The following is a 16,887-nucleotide window of genomic DNA, read 5'->3' on the forward strand; positions in this document are numbered from 1 at the left end:
TTTTTTTCCAATTCTACACTATTCAAGCAGCCTTGCCGCTCTATATATTGTAATCACTATCTCCTGATCAAACAAAAATATCTCCTCCTCTGCTTCCTCTCTACTTTATGCTTCTGTTATTCTGCTTTGTGTTCCTCCTACCTTGCTGACCAGTTCTTTAGCTTCTCATTTGCTACCATATCATCCTTTCTCACCTCCCATTCTTCTCCCCAGTGCATGCACCCACATTTGGCAAAATTCAGTGTTTGATCTACAGATAGGTCAGGGCCAGAAAGTTCTGATTTAGATTCCGATCTTAGCTCCACAGGCCCATCTCCGTTCTTTACTTGATCCACTCTACTCCTTTCATACTCTCTCTGGGTGATTTTATTGACTCCCATGGTTTTAACTGCCACTTATAAGCAGATGATTCCCAGATATTTAACCTTGAATTCTGCCTTCTTTCCAATCTCACATCTTCCACTGTGTCTCAGAAATCTCTTTTTGGATGCCCCCTGCTATCTCATAATCAGCCACTCCAAATCAAAACTATTACGTTTCTTCTCTGTGGGCTGGTCATGTTTTGTAATCCCCCCTTCTTTTATCCCTTCGCTAGCTTCCTGGCTTCTTACTACATCAAGTTCAAGCTTCTTGTTGCTTCCTTCAGCACCAGGTATAAACTCGCCCTACTTACTCTGCTCTTGCTTCCTCCTATTCACCTTCATGTTGCTCTCAGTTTTCTCCTTACTGCTCTATCTTCTCATTTCCTCTACTGCCCCTGGCATTTAAAACAGTCCCCAGCTCTCATTCATCAGGCGTCTGCACACTCATTCTTCAAAAATCTCCTTAAAAAAACATTTTTTATCAAATCTTTCCTACCTTGTTTTCCTACCTTGTTGCCCCATCCTCCTTTGCCCTCACAGTTGCCCCATTCCTGGTCTTATCTCTCTCAAAGGTTTCCAGGTCAGGAACCACAGCTCTATGGATTTTTTTAAAGTATCTTTGTAGTGCAATATAAATGATTAGTGATAATAAAAGGGGGTGAGGGTAGTTTGGCCACCAGGTCCATTCAACCCTTGGCTGCTCATCTGAGACTGTGAACAATAGTACCAATTAATGCTGATTACGGTGAGTTGTTGTGATCTGAACACCTGCCCTTTAGCAAAGAGCTGAAGAGCAGTGACTCATTTCATAAAGTTCACCCAAGTAAACGTCAGCTGGAAACACCTTTCAGTCACTATTGATCTGATTTGAATTCAAACTAGTGGCCTAAAGGTGAACAGCTTCATATTTCACAACTAGTTTCCCCCTAATATCCTGTTGTTCACATCAGTGTTCTTTGTTCCCCATACACCTGCAGCTGCAAAATAAACATTTGAAAATCATTTGTCTTTGATCCTCCTGAATTTTGCTCTCTCAATGAAATAGTGTTTGCACTAACAACACCAAATATCCTCAGAAGTAAAAAAACAAACCGTACTTTTACTCTGAATGGTGGCTGCAAAGATGACATTGCAGGGTTCCCATGTTTCTTGTCTAAATGACTCTATAGCAATTTAGTTCAGTTTGCAATTCAGAATATTCATTTTTTGTCAGCGCTGCAAACTCACACTGGGATCAGAAAACCCATCTGTGTTCTTATATCCTCACCACTGCTAAAGATTCTGTGTTCTGAACTCATGTATCCATTTTGTTGATGCTCTAGTAGGCAGAAAGGAATTTAGTTCATTCTCCCACAGCTGTATTGATTGTGCAGTGCTAATAGTAGTGAAAATTTGCCTGTCACTAAAAATAATTATTTAGGAGTAGAAAAAATGTTGAATATGTCCTTTTATACATAATTTTGATTTCTGATCTTAACCCCACCAGCCACTAAGATGTGAGTAAATTAAAAAGCAAAACAGATACACTATATCTTAATTCAAGTGAGTGGATTAATTATGATTAGGACTTGCACCTATGTCTTTCCAAATGTACTCAGGCACCGCTGAATGAATTATATTGACCTGCAATTTTCTTATCTGAAGACAGTGTGCGTGCATGTTTCTGATCAGACTTTTGTTTGTGAATGTAGTGCTCAGACAGGTGCTAGAGGCCATAATCTTCTCTTTATCCACTGAACAGATTGAGTGAGGAAGCTTGCACTATCTCCTTCCTCCTAGAGGGATCATTTCTATGGGTGCTTCAGTCCTCATGCCCCTTCAGTCCTCCAGACTGATACTACTAAATAGGGTGCTTAACTATGGCCAGTTGTGGTGGTGGATATTTTCTATCCATCTTAGATACCTATATGCCCCCCTTACCATAGCATCAGTGCACCTCAAAGTAGTTATTCTCCCAACATCCCTGTAAGGTAGGGAAGTAGTATTAGTCCCATTTTACAGATGGGGAACTGAAGGACAAAGAGACTGTGACTACCCAAGATCAAACAGGAAGTCTGTGTTGGAGCACAGAACTGAACTGGTGTCTTCTGTATTGCCCCAACCAGTGGACCAGGACTGACAATTTACCAAACTCGTTTCTTAACGGCTACTGAGGGCAGCAACTTTCTGACATTACTGACCTAGGCCAGATTTGAACTACCAGCCTAGGGTTTGTGACCTGTCCCATTCATAGAGTCATAGAATCCAAGCCCAGAAAAGACCATTGTGATGGTCTAGTCTGGCCTCCTGTGTAACATGTATCATAAAACTTTCCCAAAGGAATTCCTAGAGCGCATACCATGTTTTAAAAATTGTCAGTGATGGAGAATCCGCTATGACTCTTGGTAAATTGTTCCAGTGATTAATTACTCTCACTATTAAAAATGTATGCTTTATTTCCAGTCTGAATTTATCTAGTTTGAACTTCCAGTTGTTGGATTGTGTTATACTCTTTTCTGATAGATTGGAGAGCCCGTTATTAAATATTTGTTACCCATGTAGATACTTATTCCCCAAGTCATTGATTTCAATATTTCTGATATAATTTCAATCAAGCCTGTCTGGTTTATCTCCGGTACTGATGCGGTATTATGTCTACGTATATTGAAATTTGCAGAAAGTTCATTCATGGAACCGTGCTGCTTAGTATGGCATTGTACAGTGAGCCTCCAACAACCATGATAGCTCCGGGCATTTGTGACACTAGTCTGCCAGCGCTAGTAACACTGCAGGTAAGGATTGCTTTTCGAGAAAGCAAAGCAAGGACTTGTCATCAAATAACTTGCAGTAAATGATTGATTACATGGTTCTTCCTGATCCCACAGTTTAAAAGTCATAAGAGACTTCTGCTTGTATGCTATCAGCCTTTTTAATTGTGGGGGAGTAAAATTCTACATAACAGCAATTATACAATGACTCACTAAATCAGATACAGGCTGTGGGGGTTAGGCACTGAGTAGATTACTTTTTCTTCCATGTTCCTTGACACAAATTGCTGACCTGGTACCCTACTCACAGCTGCGTTTCTGTCCCACTTGTATCCAGTATACCACTGAATTACTTATCTTTATACGCATCGCAGGCAACTAACAATTAACTGAGTCTGCAGAAAGGTCTGTGGGGAAGGAGCTACAAAGTGCATTTGTATTTATACCATTCTTAATCCATGACCAAATGCCAGGCTGCCACTGATGTCACTGTGAGCTCTGCGTGTAGACCAAGGGCAGTATATGGCCTACAAATATTGAAAAGACATTTTGTCTGTCCCCAGTGTTGTCCTGTTCGCAGATTGAACTGATAATTTTAAAGGCACAACCAATTGCTTTTCATATTCAAAAACCAAATGATTGTTGTTAGCAAATGAACCACAAAGGCAAGTAATGTGAATAAATGAGGCTGGCCTAAAAATGTCCTATTTTTTAATAAGTAAGTGAACAAGAGTTTCTAGCTGGAATAATACAGTCAAAGACAGCTCCTTAAAATAGCTTTCTCTGTATTAATAATAAAAGGAAGGTGAGGCAGTAGAGGGCTACTAATTTAAAATCTGTCTCTCTGCTCTAAGAAACAGCAGAGAAGAATCTCCCACTCCCCTCCCATACTCAATTATGCCTGTAAATATGACAGTAGGAGACACTGAACATACAGGAAAAGCTGCCTTAAAAAAACAGCTCTTTTGATGTGACTGGGGTGTGCTATAATTCCCAGGAGTACTGTATTCTGAGAGTCCATTTATTAGTGGTGGTTTTTTGTTAATAGTTTGTGAGAATGAGGATGCACATATATATTGGTTAGAGAGACTGCTTTTCTGGTCCTGCTGTGAATGTCTCTTAATACATTAAGATGTAATTTCTATGATACGCAAATTGAACTGGATTAAAAAACTGAATTTTCATCTAACCCGCCACTCAAACCCAAAACACTTTTGAGCTTTGAAAAAGTTTGGTTAGCAGCTTTCCCCCCATTTTATTACATTAAATAATGAAACTGCACTTCCCAGACCGAGCTGGAAGTGAAAGTGATGAAAAATCATGAGAGGCTGTTCTTGAGCCCTTAACAGGCCAATCAGAAACAAGGAATTACCAGAAACAGCCTGCTCTACTGAATTTTCCAGCCTACTATTGCAAAACCAAGAACTTCAGATACATATCAAAACTTGGGGATGCTGTTGATTCAAATTGAATAGAACCTCCCCCCCAAAAAACCCATTTTTGAGTTTTTTTCCCCATAACTTGATGAAGCTAAAAATGGGCCTGTGCCAACCCCTGTCTCCTTCCCTCAAAATGAAGACCTCCCAACTCTGGGGAAATTAATATCCAGATCTGAACTTTGCAGCTTGGTCCCTGTCTCTTAGAATCCAAATCAATATGCAGACTCTGAACCCCTCCTCCCCCACACTATTCTGGAGAATTGCTGATCTGGACTGAAACTTTGCAGCTCAGGCCCATCTCTAGTTAAAAACAGGGAGGGAGAAGCCTTTAACCTGGAGTCCCATGCAGACCTAATGAGCTCAGATACACTGAGTAAAATCCTGCTCCCATTAAATTTAAAGGCAAAACTCTCATTGACTTAAATGGGGCCAGGATTGTCACCCAATAGTTCTGAGTAAAATTCATTCATACAATAAACGCCCCTTTGCAATTATTCTGTCTCCCTTTTCCCCCTTATTGTTCACATTTCCTCTACATATTTAGGACACGCAGATATCTGAGAAACCTTTTATACAAATTTATATGTAAGACATCTATTTTTTTTTTATAGGTTGACTTTCCAGAAACTAATTTGGAGTTTATTAAACCTGAGCCTGAAGAGAAAAGAGATGACCTTGAAGAGCCAGCTAAAGAGTGCTTGAAGCATGTAGCAAGACTTTCACAGAAACATTCTCTCTTGCTGTAAGTGCACCCAAGTCTTCCTGCTTACATCTGGCATGCTGTGCATAACGCCATCAATCACTCTTAAATGTGTTCAATTCTTGAAAAGCTAAATTTCCCATCTATATAGCCTGATTTCATTCATTTGATGAAGTAATACTTCTAGATGAGAGGAAAAGGTGGCAATGAAGCTAAAACAAGCCCCCTGAAGGTGAGAATGCTTTTCTATACCTTAGAACACTTTGTCTCTATTCTTTTATCTTTTCTGGTTTCCTTGGCACTAGACGCAAACTGCTGATTTGAAGCGCAAACATTTGTCTTGAGCTATATAATTTCCAATAATAATAGTATTAGCAATTTTAAAAATTGGGCTGGATAAAAACCAACACCAGTAAATAATAATGATAAACCCATACTATTAGGCCATCGTACTCACCAAGTGGCATACAAGCATTAGAAAGGAAATCTGTATCATGTTCCTCAGTAAACAAGGAAACAATTATGCAGAATTTAGCTTTCACAGCAGGCGTATAAAGAATAAGTAAAACAAAACATGTTGTATCATCTACTCAGGCAGATTGGTAACCCTAGACATATGTAGGTTATATTATCAAGTAGCATTATGTACTGTCTAAAATAACAATTATAGCGAGAACCACAGTGGGGTTAGTGGTATCAATGCTTGCATTATACAAGTCACTAATGCTTGTTCATTAATCCTTCACCACAGGCTAAAGATGTCATAGTAATGCAATAAATAAATATAAAGTCTCTTTTTAAACTTCCCAATAATGTTTTGTTATACACATGTAAAGGAGGAAGTTTTCTTTACTAATTTTATTCTGGGGGGGGAAATATATTTATTGAGTTATACATTTCTGTTGGCTACAATAAACTGCTAGTATATTTAATGTTACTGTCTTTTCTCATTTCTAAAGAGACAGGGTGTGATTTAAGTTTCTTTGCTTTCAATCACTGAGGGCTGTTAAGCAGGATTGGGGCTGGTCAGTACTTGGAGGAGAGTCTTTTAAGGAAAACATAGTTGCTGCGAGAAGTGACATTGGTGGTTCAGTAGGCAATCATTACTTCCAAGTTAGTACAGAACCAAAACTATTTCAGTATGGTGCTCAGGGTTGTCAACTTCTGGAGGGGACATTCTTTTGATCAGATTTATAAGTGAGATCATGAACACTCATGACGAGACACAATCAGGAGGGTCATTTTAAATGGTCCATTTCTCCCTCTCTCTCTTTCTTTGTTTTTTTTACGGTGGTTGTTGCAATCAGAGTAAGCCAGACCACGCTTAACTGCTTAATGTTGTAATAGTGAAGAAGGGTTGGTTAACGTCTTATCCCTTGTGGGGCCCAAGAAATCTCCTTTTCAACACAACAATCCTCGGATGCTATATATGTGCAAAGTATTATTGTCACCTAGACTGAACATCTTTTCAGACATAAACTTTTATTATGACAGATAAACCTAAAACCTTTATCCCGATCAAATCTTTAAAGTCAGCCATTAAACAAGACAGTAACCCAGCAAAACAAGATAGGAAAGAGAAGAGTGCCCTGTCACTGAAGAGGAATGGGGTAGATACAAGAAAACATTGGGCTTTTATCTAGCCATTTTTAAGCTTTAGCTGATTTAATCTGAACAGACTGTCATGTTCAGGAGATGCTGTTGGGAAACTAGAAAATCTCTTAAAGTCAACATGCAAGAGGTATCCTCTAATTGCACTGTCTCACTGAATGCTGTCGGAGGGTAAAGGAACACATGACAGACCATCAAAAAGCTAAAGCTTTATCTCCTCTGCAGTGTGTGGCGCGCACACTCCCTGCGCACAAACACAAGGATTGCTGGCTGCTATTATTGTGAGCACTCTGTGAATTGTTGAGCTACACTAAGGAGATCATGGATCATGCTGCCACTACTTGTAGCTGAAGCTTAAAATATATTTTGTTATAATAATTTGCTTAAAACTACTACTACTAAAAAATGACAGTAGGTAAAATGTCTCTTTCGCGGCCCATATCACTATAATATCTGAACATCTCACACAATTATGAATTTATTCTCCTCACACCCCTCTGAGGTAAGGAAAGCAAATTGTCTTTCCTCACAACACTAAACCCCATGTTTATTGTTTGTACTGCCATCACCTATTCCAAATGCCTGGCAAATTCAAAACTGATTGAAGGAAACCTTTTTTTACATAATGCACAATTAACCTAAGGAACTCATTGCCATGAGATATTACCAAAGCCAAAAACTTAGCAGGATTCAGAAAGGGATAAGCTATTTATTTGGCTAAGAAAAAGTTGTTCTAGCAAATCATGGGGGGAAGTGTTCAGAAATGCATGCAAGCATTCATGTTTCAGGGCTTGATTCAACTTCCAACTATTGGGAGTGAGTAGAAAATTTCCCTGAAGGCAGGTTATGCCATTACTATCTACAGCAGGGATTTTTGAACCTTCCTCTGATACCTTTGATGCTGGTTACTGTCCAAGACGGGATGCTGGACAAGATAGATGAAATCATGGGTCTGATCTAGTGTGGCACCTCCTATGTTCTTTCAGAGCCTTAGCGATATTTATAATGTTAATTACGAATGTTGTCTATTTGTAATGTATTGTACATTTTTAAGGCTTGTTTTTAGAGCTTGAATTTAAACGAGGATTGCCTGTTTACATTAGCAATTTTATCTTGATGAAGTTTTTGTTTGTTTGTGACGATACTGAACCCTAAGATTTAATGAGGCTATTTGTTTTATGGACCAAGAAAAGGCATATGAATTGTTGGCGCATTGAAGGGCATACGGTACACATTAACCTGGTGTTCTTTTCATTGGCTTACTGATTTTTGCAATATTGGGGGATGCCAAGGCATTTCATTAATAGGACATTTGCCCCTCTCTGTGAGGTAGGTGGCACTACACCCATTCTGCAGATGAGTAAAATGATGCACAGCAGGCCAGACTGGTTCCTTGATAGAGGCTTGGAAAGTGAAAGGAGCTTTCTTCCTACCTTTCCTCTTTGCACACCCTGTGCAAGGACCAAGAACAATTGTGTGTGTGTGTGTGTGTGTGTGTGTGTGTGAGAGAGAGAGAGAGTAAAAAGGCCACTTGTTTTCTAAGTCTCATATCCTAGAATGTATATGAATGTTCTCACCTGAGTTGATCAGTGGTGGGGAGCGGGGGAGTGAAAGTTGACTAGCTGTGTTATAATCAGTAGTTGTCACCACAGTTAATTAGAGATGCTATAGACTAGGCAGTGGATATGACAGTAATTTCTCTGGCCAAAACTGCACACACTGAAAAACAACTGTAGAGAAAAAGAGAGAGAGAGCACGCAAGCTTGGCAAAGTGAAATATCTGTATGTGCATCTCTTTTGAGAGTTCATCTTTATATGTCCCAAGGCTGACAGATGCAGATTATAAATATCACTTCTTCTTAAGAGCTGATGCACAGAAAATGATATCCCATCCCAAGGAGAACAAGTAGCTAGAAAGCAGTGCCCGCTCTTTACAATAGTTTGCTGCTACACAGGGCTCTGGGTGGTTTTAATTTCAAACTGAATTTCTAATCTTCTCTTCCAGGTTGTTGGAGCAAGAGAGAAGATTTTTATGGTTTTATCGTTCCTACTGCAATAATGAAAACTGTTCCCTTTCTTTGGTACTGGGCAGTGCCCCCAGTTGGGATCGAAAGAGCATATCAGAAATGTACATGGTGTTGAGGGAATGGAGCTTTTCTAACCCTTTGGAGGCACTTGGGCTTCTGACTTTCAGGTAAGAGAAAATTAACAAAGTCAGAAAATAAGAATAAACAGACTCCTAGTCTGCTGATTGATTCAGCACTTTGAGTTGCTCAGTATAATACCAAGCTTTGGTTCATTGACTGTCTGCTTTCAGCTTTGCCTCTGTATCAAAATGAAGATGTAATTGGAACTCTTGAGTTGACCTTCAGTTGAATGCGCTGGCCCTGCCTTCTTGGCTGAGAAGTTCGCTATTTTCCAGGATAATGAAAAGCATATTTCATTCTATATGATGGATTCATTCAGTTTCTAGTAACAGGTGATCAGTCAGATAATTAGCACTTATACAGCACTTTGCATCTTAACACTGCTGTACAGACATAAAGTGAGTAATGGAGATGGGGCTGAACCATGTTCCTAGATAAGGGGTGGGCAAACTACGGCCTTAGGGCCACATCTGGCCCTTCAGACATTTTAATCCAGCCCTTGAGCTCCCACCAGGGAGCAGGGTCCAGGGCTTGCCCCGCTCCAGCCATGGAGTGGGGTCGGGGTCTTGTCCCGCTCTGCACGTGCTGTGGCTCTGCACGGCTCTGGAACCACTGCCAATGGGAGCTGCAGGAGCGGTGCCTACAGACAGGGCAGCGCGCAGAGCCACCTGGCTACCCCTCTGTGTAAGAGCCGGAGGGGGGACATGCCTCTGCTTCCAGGAGCTGCTTGAGGCAAGCGCCACCTGCACCGCCTGATCCCCCTCCCGCCCTCCCAACCCCTCAGTCGCAGCCCGGAGCACCCTCCGGCACCCCCCCCAGCCCCAGCCCCACTCCAGAGCCCGCACCCCAGCCGGAGCCCTCACACCCCCCCCCCGCACCCCAACCCCCAATTTCATGAGCATTCATGGCCTGCCATACAATTTCCATACCAGATGTAGCCCTCGGGCCAAAACGTTTGCCCACCCCTGTCCTAGATCAAGATGCTACCTCAAAGTGTACCTCTAGAACTGACCTTTGCCACTGGCCCCTCTTTCCGTAATAGAAATATCACAAACTTTGGGGCAATTGAGAACTGGCTTCTAATGTTGCACTCTTATTGACTTTCAGTGAGAGCTGGATGCCTTTTGTGCAACAGAAAGTGTCTCTGCTGTTGAGGGTATCTTTTAACCTGTGACATACATAATCTCCAACGAAAAGAACCTGTGTCAGCAAATGTATTTTCTCAAGTTATTTTGGGGGAGGGGGTTGTTTTAAAGAAATCTGCATGTGAAAATGTCACACAATTGGACAAAATGAGGGTGCAAATGATGCATTGTCAAGACCTTGCTTGTCTGGGTGTTGAGCTTTCTATGATTAAACCTGCAAATCCTGCTTTGCAAACTGACTTACTAGCTATAAACCATGTCTTTAGAAAAGAAATTAAAAGGAGAGGTTTTGGAGACTTCACCTAATCCCTTTGCCCAGTGAGTAAGGACTTCATACCCTCATTACTCATTTACAAAAACAGATACTTAAATATATATATTTAAAAATAACCACAGATGATCATTGCCTTCCAGCATTATTCTTATCCCCCCCCTTTCTCTGGTTTAGGTTTGAATCCAAAGTATTAAGCTTCTCCACATACATACGAACATCTCCTATGGAAATTTAATGGGAGTTCTGCATGCAAAGATCTTGAAGGATTAGGTCCTTAGTGCATGGAAAGCCTTTTGGAACATTTTTGATTGTGCTCAGGCAGTGTATGTGTGCATACCATGTTTGCCATCATTGCAATATTTTTGTGCTTTCATGACTTACCAGAGCACCCTTTTATTTCATGTTGGAACAAATACAATGACAAGCACCACATTGATGTTCTCTCTCCAGACTGGCAAAAGTCTTAATGGTGATTTCAGGGACACGCCAAGCTTCAAAAACAGAACCTGTTAACTAGTTCTGGCTACACTTACAGCTGGCATTTCTGGAGACAAAGGGCTCAATTCTTCCTTGAAGCTCCAGCTCTGCATTGGGTGTGGTATGCAGTTTTATAGCTCCATCAGATGCTCCAGTTGCCTGGTGACTCACATTGCCTGAAAGCCTTTCACAGAGCACAGTTGCTATGCCACACTTTTATGATATGTCTTCACTGCAGTCCTGATGTGTGGTTGCAGCAAATATAGGCACACCCGAGCTAACTTTGATCTAGCTAGATGAAAGCTAGCTTGAGTAACAATAATATGTTAGCTGTTGCAGCACAGTTGGCAGTACAGTCTATCCTCCTGAGTACAATCCCACCCAGAACCCTGGGTACCTACTCGACCATGTCATAGCCACTGCTGCTGTGACTACATTATTGTGGTGACTCAAGCTAGCTTTTGTACAGCTAGATCAAAACTAGTCCAAGTATTCCTACAGGAGCCACAATCGCACCTTCCAACTGCGGCACACCCTTACAAGGTGCAATGTACACGCCACTCTGAGTCTGTCCCGTTCTGCAGGTTGGCATGGAAGGGTGGGCTGAGGTCATAACTCGGACTCCTCCAATGCAGCCTGTGGAATGGCTGGCCAAGAGTAAATACTTGTGCTTGGGATTTGAGGGGGAAGGTTCCCCTAATTACAACCTTCACAGGAGACGTGCGCACTCTGGTTTATATTTTACAAACATGTTAACAAAAGAGACCGGGGATCTCAATAGAAGTCTTCTTTTCTTTAAATATTCTGACTTTAAATATTTAATGTCCCTAGCATGTTACATGTGTGTTTAAGACCAACTGGGAAGCTGTCTTTGGGGATTAAATGTCCATTTTAAAAGGACTAGTTTCAGAGATGGCTGAACTGCTGGAGGAAGGGGTAGGGGTTCAGCTGGCTGGGATTGTGGTGTCTTGTTTTTAACCTATTAAATAATTATCAGTTAAGTAGCAGCAGTGGCTGTATTGCTAACTTAGTTTCACATTCCCACTCTGATCTTCAATCAGTTTGGACTGTAGGTGCATTGACTAAGCTGTTTGTGAAGGCTTGCTCTACTCTGGTCTGCATTATGCTTGGCTCTGGCAGTTTTTACCCTCTGCTCCTGATTTCTCAGAGCAACAAAATGTCCTCCTAATTTCTTTTGACTAGAGATTAAACTACAAAAGGATGTCATATGCAAACAAAAGATGAGGTATGTGTAACAGAAATGCTTCTTATCTCAGCGTGTGTTTTCTCATGTGATCCAATAAGTATTCTCCATTTAATTAAAAAGTTGTTTCATGAGGACTGGAAAGCTCAGGGCTTGATAATGGGATCTTTGATCTCTGGGTTGCTAGTTCAAATGTAGTCCAATGTGATGTTAACCAGAAGTCATTACCATCTGATGATTGTTCAGTGGCTTGTGTACATGAAATGAGTTGGCTGGTCTCTGCCTGGATAAATTTCTACATCACAGAAGTGCCACAGCACCTGTCACTATTTGTTATGTTTATTCTCAGTTTCATCCAAGAAACTATGGGTCAAGATTTTCAGAAGTGACTGGTAATTTTGGGTGCTTCGGTTTTTGGTTGCTGTAGTTTTGGGGTGCTCAATTTGAGACATCTTAAGGGACCTGATTTTTGTGAGGGTGGGTGCTCAGCACTTTCTGAAACACAGGCTGGGTACCCAAAAATCTCTAGTCACTTTTGAAAGCCTTGGGCTAAAGAGACTAAATTACCTGTAGGGCATGGCCTTCTCAGAGCAAGATAAAAGGACGTTTCCTGAGCACTAAGCTCACTTTTGCAAAGGGGAAGAGGAAGGAAGAGAAGTCACAGAGACAACATCCAATTGTCTTGATCGCAAGAAGTCAGTACATCCCATGTGATTTAGTGAGAGTTGCAGATGCTCTGTGCCACTCAGGATCAAGCCCCAATGTTCAGAGCACATAGTGCAGCTCTCTGCAATATGGTGTAACTTTAAAATTAGCTGCTCACAAGCCAGTTAAGTGTATGTTTTAATAGATGCATCTCGTTCTTCTGGCACGCCTCTCCCTTTGCTGACTATCTTCTCTACTTTACGAGCACGACTCCAGACAGACTAATAATAAGCTAGTCATTTTTGCACTAGAAAAGGAGAACTTTCATAAACTGGAAACATATTCATGCTACGTTTCACAGATAAATTTAGTAGCAGTCTTGCATCCAATACATGCATCAAGCATGGATTCTTAGGGCCTCCCAGGAGCCAGTCCTTAAAAACCAATTTAAAAAACATTGAAGAGCTCTTTAATGAAGGAAGGAGGGTAGAGAGCAGAATAAGATTTTACGCTCTTAGTTTTACCTCTAATTTCAGGGAAGGTTGATTACAAACTACAGTCTGAAAAATATAATTTTTTCCCAAGGCAATGGGTAGAAAGCTGGTCCCTCCTCCCCTGCACTGCTTGCTGCTGTCCTATGCATTTCCACCTCCATTTTCATCATTGGCTTCCCTTACTTACCTTCCTTGGGAGAAAGCCGAGATTTTAGTTGAACTCTAAGTTCTCTGCATGGCACACCACAGTCAGGGAAATGATACAGGCACAGTTATTGTGATAATGAAGAAAAGCCAAATGCAGTGTTATAAATGCCATCATATACATGGCGGGCACACTTATACGCTATATACATGTAGGGCAGGTGCACCTAAACATTGTCAGGTTATTTTGCTTTTCAGATTACATAATGTGTTCTTCTGTATTTTGTATATATGAACACATTAGCTAACCTGAAAAAGAAAATAACTAGATAACAATTTTGAGTGTACATGAAATATCAGAGCTTCACAGCACCCAGCAACAGCTCCCCACAGAAGACCTATAGTACCAACCTGCTTTTTACCACATACCTGCAATGCAATTCCAGCCATGTGATGTATTGCAGCTAGGCAGCCCCGATACTCACCTAAAATTAAAAAATAACATACATACCAAATTCTCCAGCACAGTCCAAGCTTTGTGCCAGCACTGGAGAGTTGACATTTGTTGACAAGGGTTCAGTGGGGTGGAGAGAGAAAGTAGATGGTATAAGAGAGAGATTTTCCTGCCAAACTATGGGCTGCACAACTGCAAGGACCTAAGGACTAGAACCCAGGTCGGGGGAGCCTAGGATGGCTGAGATTCCCACAGTGCTACCAAGAAACCGTGCAAAGGTACAGCCAGGGAGCATCATGGAGGGTAGGCACTGCAGGAAGTACCGCCCATGAGACCAAAAGTGATAGTACCCTGCAGCCCTGAGATTGGCCAAGTGCCCCTACTTAGCCCCTGTGGTTGTCCCAGGAAGTTTTCTGGGTATCTACACAGACCTTGGCCTGCTGCAGTGCCAGATTTTGCCTTGTCTCCTGATCTCTGACTGCAGCCTGACTTCAACCCTGACTCCTGCCCCTCGATTCTAACCCAGTATTCCCTCTGATATCTGGTCTTTGACCCCAGCCTGACTCTAATTCTGACTCTTGTTTATGGGACCTGGCCCTGCGATTCCTCCAACTCCTGCCTGGTGACTCCTGTTCCTGGTGGACAGACCTCAGCCCAGCTGTGACTACTAGGCCAGGCTACCTCCACCCTACTTGCTTACAACAGGAGAGTAAGGAAGCGTATGAACCCCTCTTATATCCCTCTGCATGCTAAGAGGATCTTGACTTCAGTCACATGGGGTAAGAGGGTTTATGTGCCTGCTTACGCCATTCCCAGAATAGGTGGGCAGAGAGGGCTGGGAAATGGAGAGTCCTGGCTACTTGTTGACCAGAGTTGCTGAGCCAACACTTTTTCTAGACTGGAAGTAAGTTGTTACCACGCATGCTCAAAGAGGAAGCAGGATTAGAATTGATAGGGTTTTGAGTCTTCTCTACTAGGCTTTATGGGTCCCTGCAGAGTGAGCTGCCAGGCATAGCGTTTTAATCTCCAGCTGCTTTGGGAAAGAGAGTCTGGTTGCTCTCAAAAAGAAGTGGGGTTGCAGTGCCTCAACAATAATAGATGGAAGAGAGGATGGCCAGTCTCCTTCAGATACTAAAGGGGGTAGGATGTTATTGGAAGGCCTTGAAGATAGCAGTGCTGGATAAGGGCCCCTGCTGTTTGGTCGGGCAGTGGGGGTGGGGGTAAGAAAGGGAGAGTGTTTGGGATTAGATACGTCTCTGGAGGTTTGAATTCCTGATCTTAAACATCCAAATGAACATTAAGAAGTCAGTTTGTGGACAGCCTCTCTCCTTCTGTGCTGCTGGATTTATTTTGTGAATACCATAGTTACATGAACCCTACAATATGCTGGGATCCCCAGTTTTTGCCCCTGTGACTATTAGAGATTATCGTCGTAAAGAGCATAAGGGAGCAATGTTAACACGATTGTCCTGGCAAAATAACAGTATCCTTAAACTTCCCTGCTTCTCTTCTTAGGCCTGGTCTACACTATGAGTTTAATTCGAATTTAGCAGCGTTAAATCAAATTAACCCTGCACCCGTCCACACAACGAAGTCATTTATTTCGAAATAAAGGGCTCTTAAAATCGATTTCTGTACTCCTCCCCGACGAGCGGAGTAGCGCCAAAATCGATACTGTCATTTCGAATTAGGGTTAGTGTGGCCGCAATTCGATGGCATTGGCCTCCGGGAGCTATCCCACAGTGCACCATTGTGACCGCTCTGGACAGCAATCTGAACTCGGATGCACTGGCCAGGTAGACAGGAAAAGCCCCGCGAACATTTGAATTTTACTTCCTGTTTGCCCGGCGTGGAGAGCACGGGTGACCACAGAGAGCTCATCAGCACAGGTAACCATGCAGGCCGATAATCGAAAAAGAGCACCAGCATGGACTGTACGGGAGGTACTGGATCTGATCGCTATATGGGGAGAGGATTCAGTGCTAGCAGAACTTCGTTCGAAAAGACGAAATGCCAAAAATTTGAAAAAATCTCCAAGGGCATGATGGAGAGAGGCCACAATAGGGACTCAGATCAGTGCCACGTGAAAGTCAAGGAGCTCAGACAAGCCTATCAAAAAACAAAGGAGGCAAACGGTCGCTCCGGGTCAGAGCCGCGGACATGCTGTTTCTACGCCAAGCTGCATGCAATTCTAGTGGGGGCCGCCACCACTACCCCACCTCTGACCGTGGATTCCGAGGCCGGGATAATCTCATCAGCTACACCTGAGGATTCTGCAGACGGGAAGGAGGAGGAGGAGGACGAGCTTGCAGAGAGCACACAGCACTCCGTTCTCCCCAACAGCCAGGATCTTTTTCTGAAGTACCCTCCCAAGCCAGTATCCAAGACCATGACCCAATGGAAGGGACCTCAGGTGAGTTTACCTTTTAAAATATAAAACTTGTTTTAAAAGCAAGCGTTTTTTAATGATTACTTTGCCCTGAGGACTTGGGATGCATTCGCGGCCAGTACAGCTACTGGAAAAGTCTGTTAACGTGTCTGGGGATGGAGTGGAATCCTCCAGGGACTTCTCCATGAAGGTCTCCTGGAGGTACTCCAAAAGCCTTTCCACAAGGTTTCTGGGCAGTGCAGCCTTATTCCGTCCTCCATGGTAGGACACTTGACCGCGCCATGCTTGCAGCAAGTAATCTGGTATCATTGCATGACAAAGCCTGGTAGCGTATGGTCCCGGTGTTTGCTGGCATTCAAGCAACATCCGTTCTTTATCTCGCTGTGTAATCCTCAGGAGAGTGATATCGCTCATGGTAACCTGGTTGAAATACGGGAATTTAATTAAGGGGACAGAGGTGGCCATTCCTACTGGGCTGTTTGCCTGTGGCTGAAAAGAAATCCTTCCCTGCAGTTAGCCAAGCAAGGGGGGGGTGCGAGAATTGGCCCTGAGCTTTTCGCGTTTGGCTAGCAGGGATCTTCCCTGATACCAGCCATGTGGTGGCGGGAGGGGTAAAGCGATCATCCCAGAGAATTCATGGCGGGGGGGGGGGGGG

General features: G+C 42.6%; 1 protein-coding gene across 1 annotated transcript in view; it reads left to right on the forward strand.

The window, feature by feature from the left end:
* PIK3C2G (phosphatidylinositol-4-phosphate 3-kinase catalytic subunit type 2 gamma) overlaps positions 1–16,887 on the forward strand; it is a 311,474-nt gene that overhangs the window by 96,156 nt on the left and 198,431 nt on the right. Inside the window, exons 14-16 of the mRNA XM_026652203.1 lie at positions 3,019–3,133; positions 5,160–5,290; positions 8,865–9,053. Coding sequence (XP_026507988.1) covers positions 3,019–3,133; positions 5,160–5,290; positions 8,865–9,053 — 435 coding nt within the window. The remainder of the gene's footprint in view (positions 1–3,018; positions 3,134–5,159; positions 5,291–8,864; positions 9,054–16,887) is intronic.

Source organism: Terrapene carolina, unplaced genomic scaffold (genome assembly GCF_002925995.2).
Source record: "Terrapene carolina triunguis isolate 2854851 unplaced genomic scaffold, T_m_triunguis-2.0 Scaffold112, whole genome shotgun sequence".
In the NCBI taxonomy this organism is placed as follows: domain Eukaryota; kingdom Metazoa; phylum Chordata; order Testudines; family Emydidae; genus Terrapene; species Terrapene triunguis.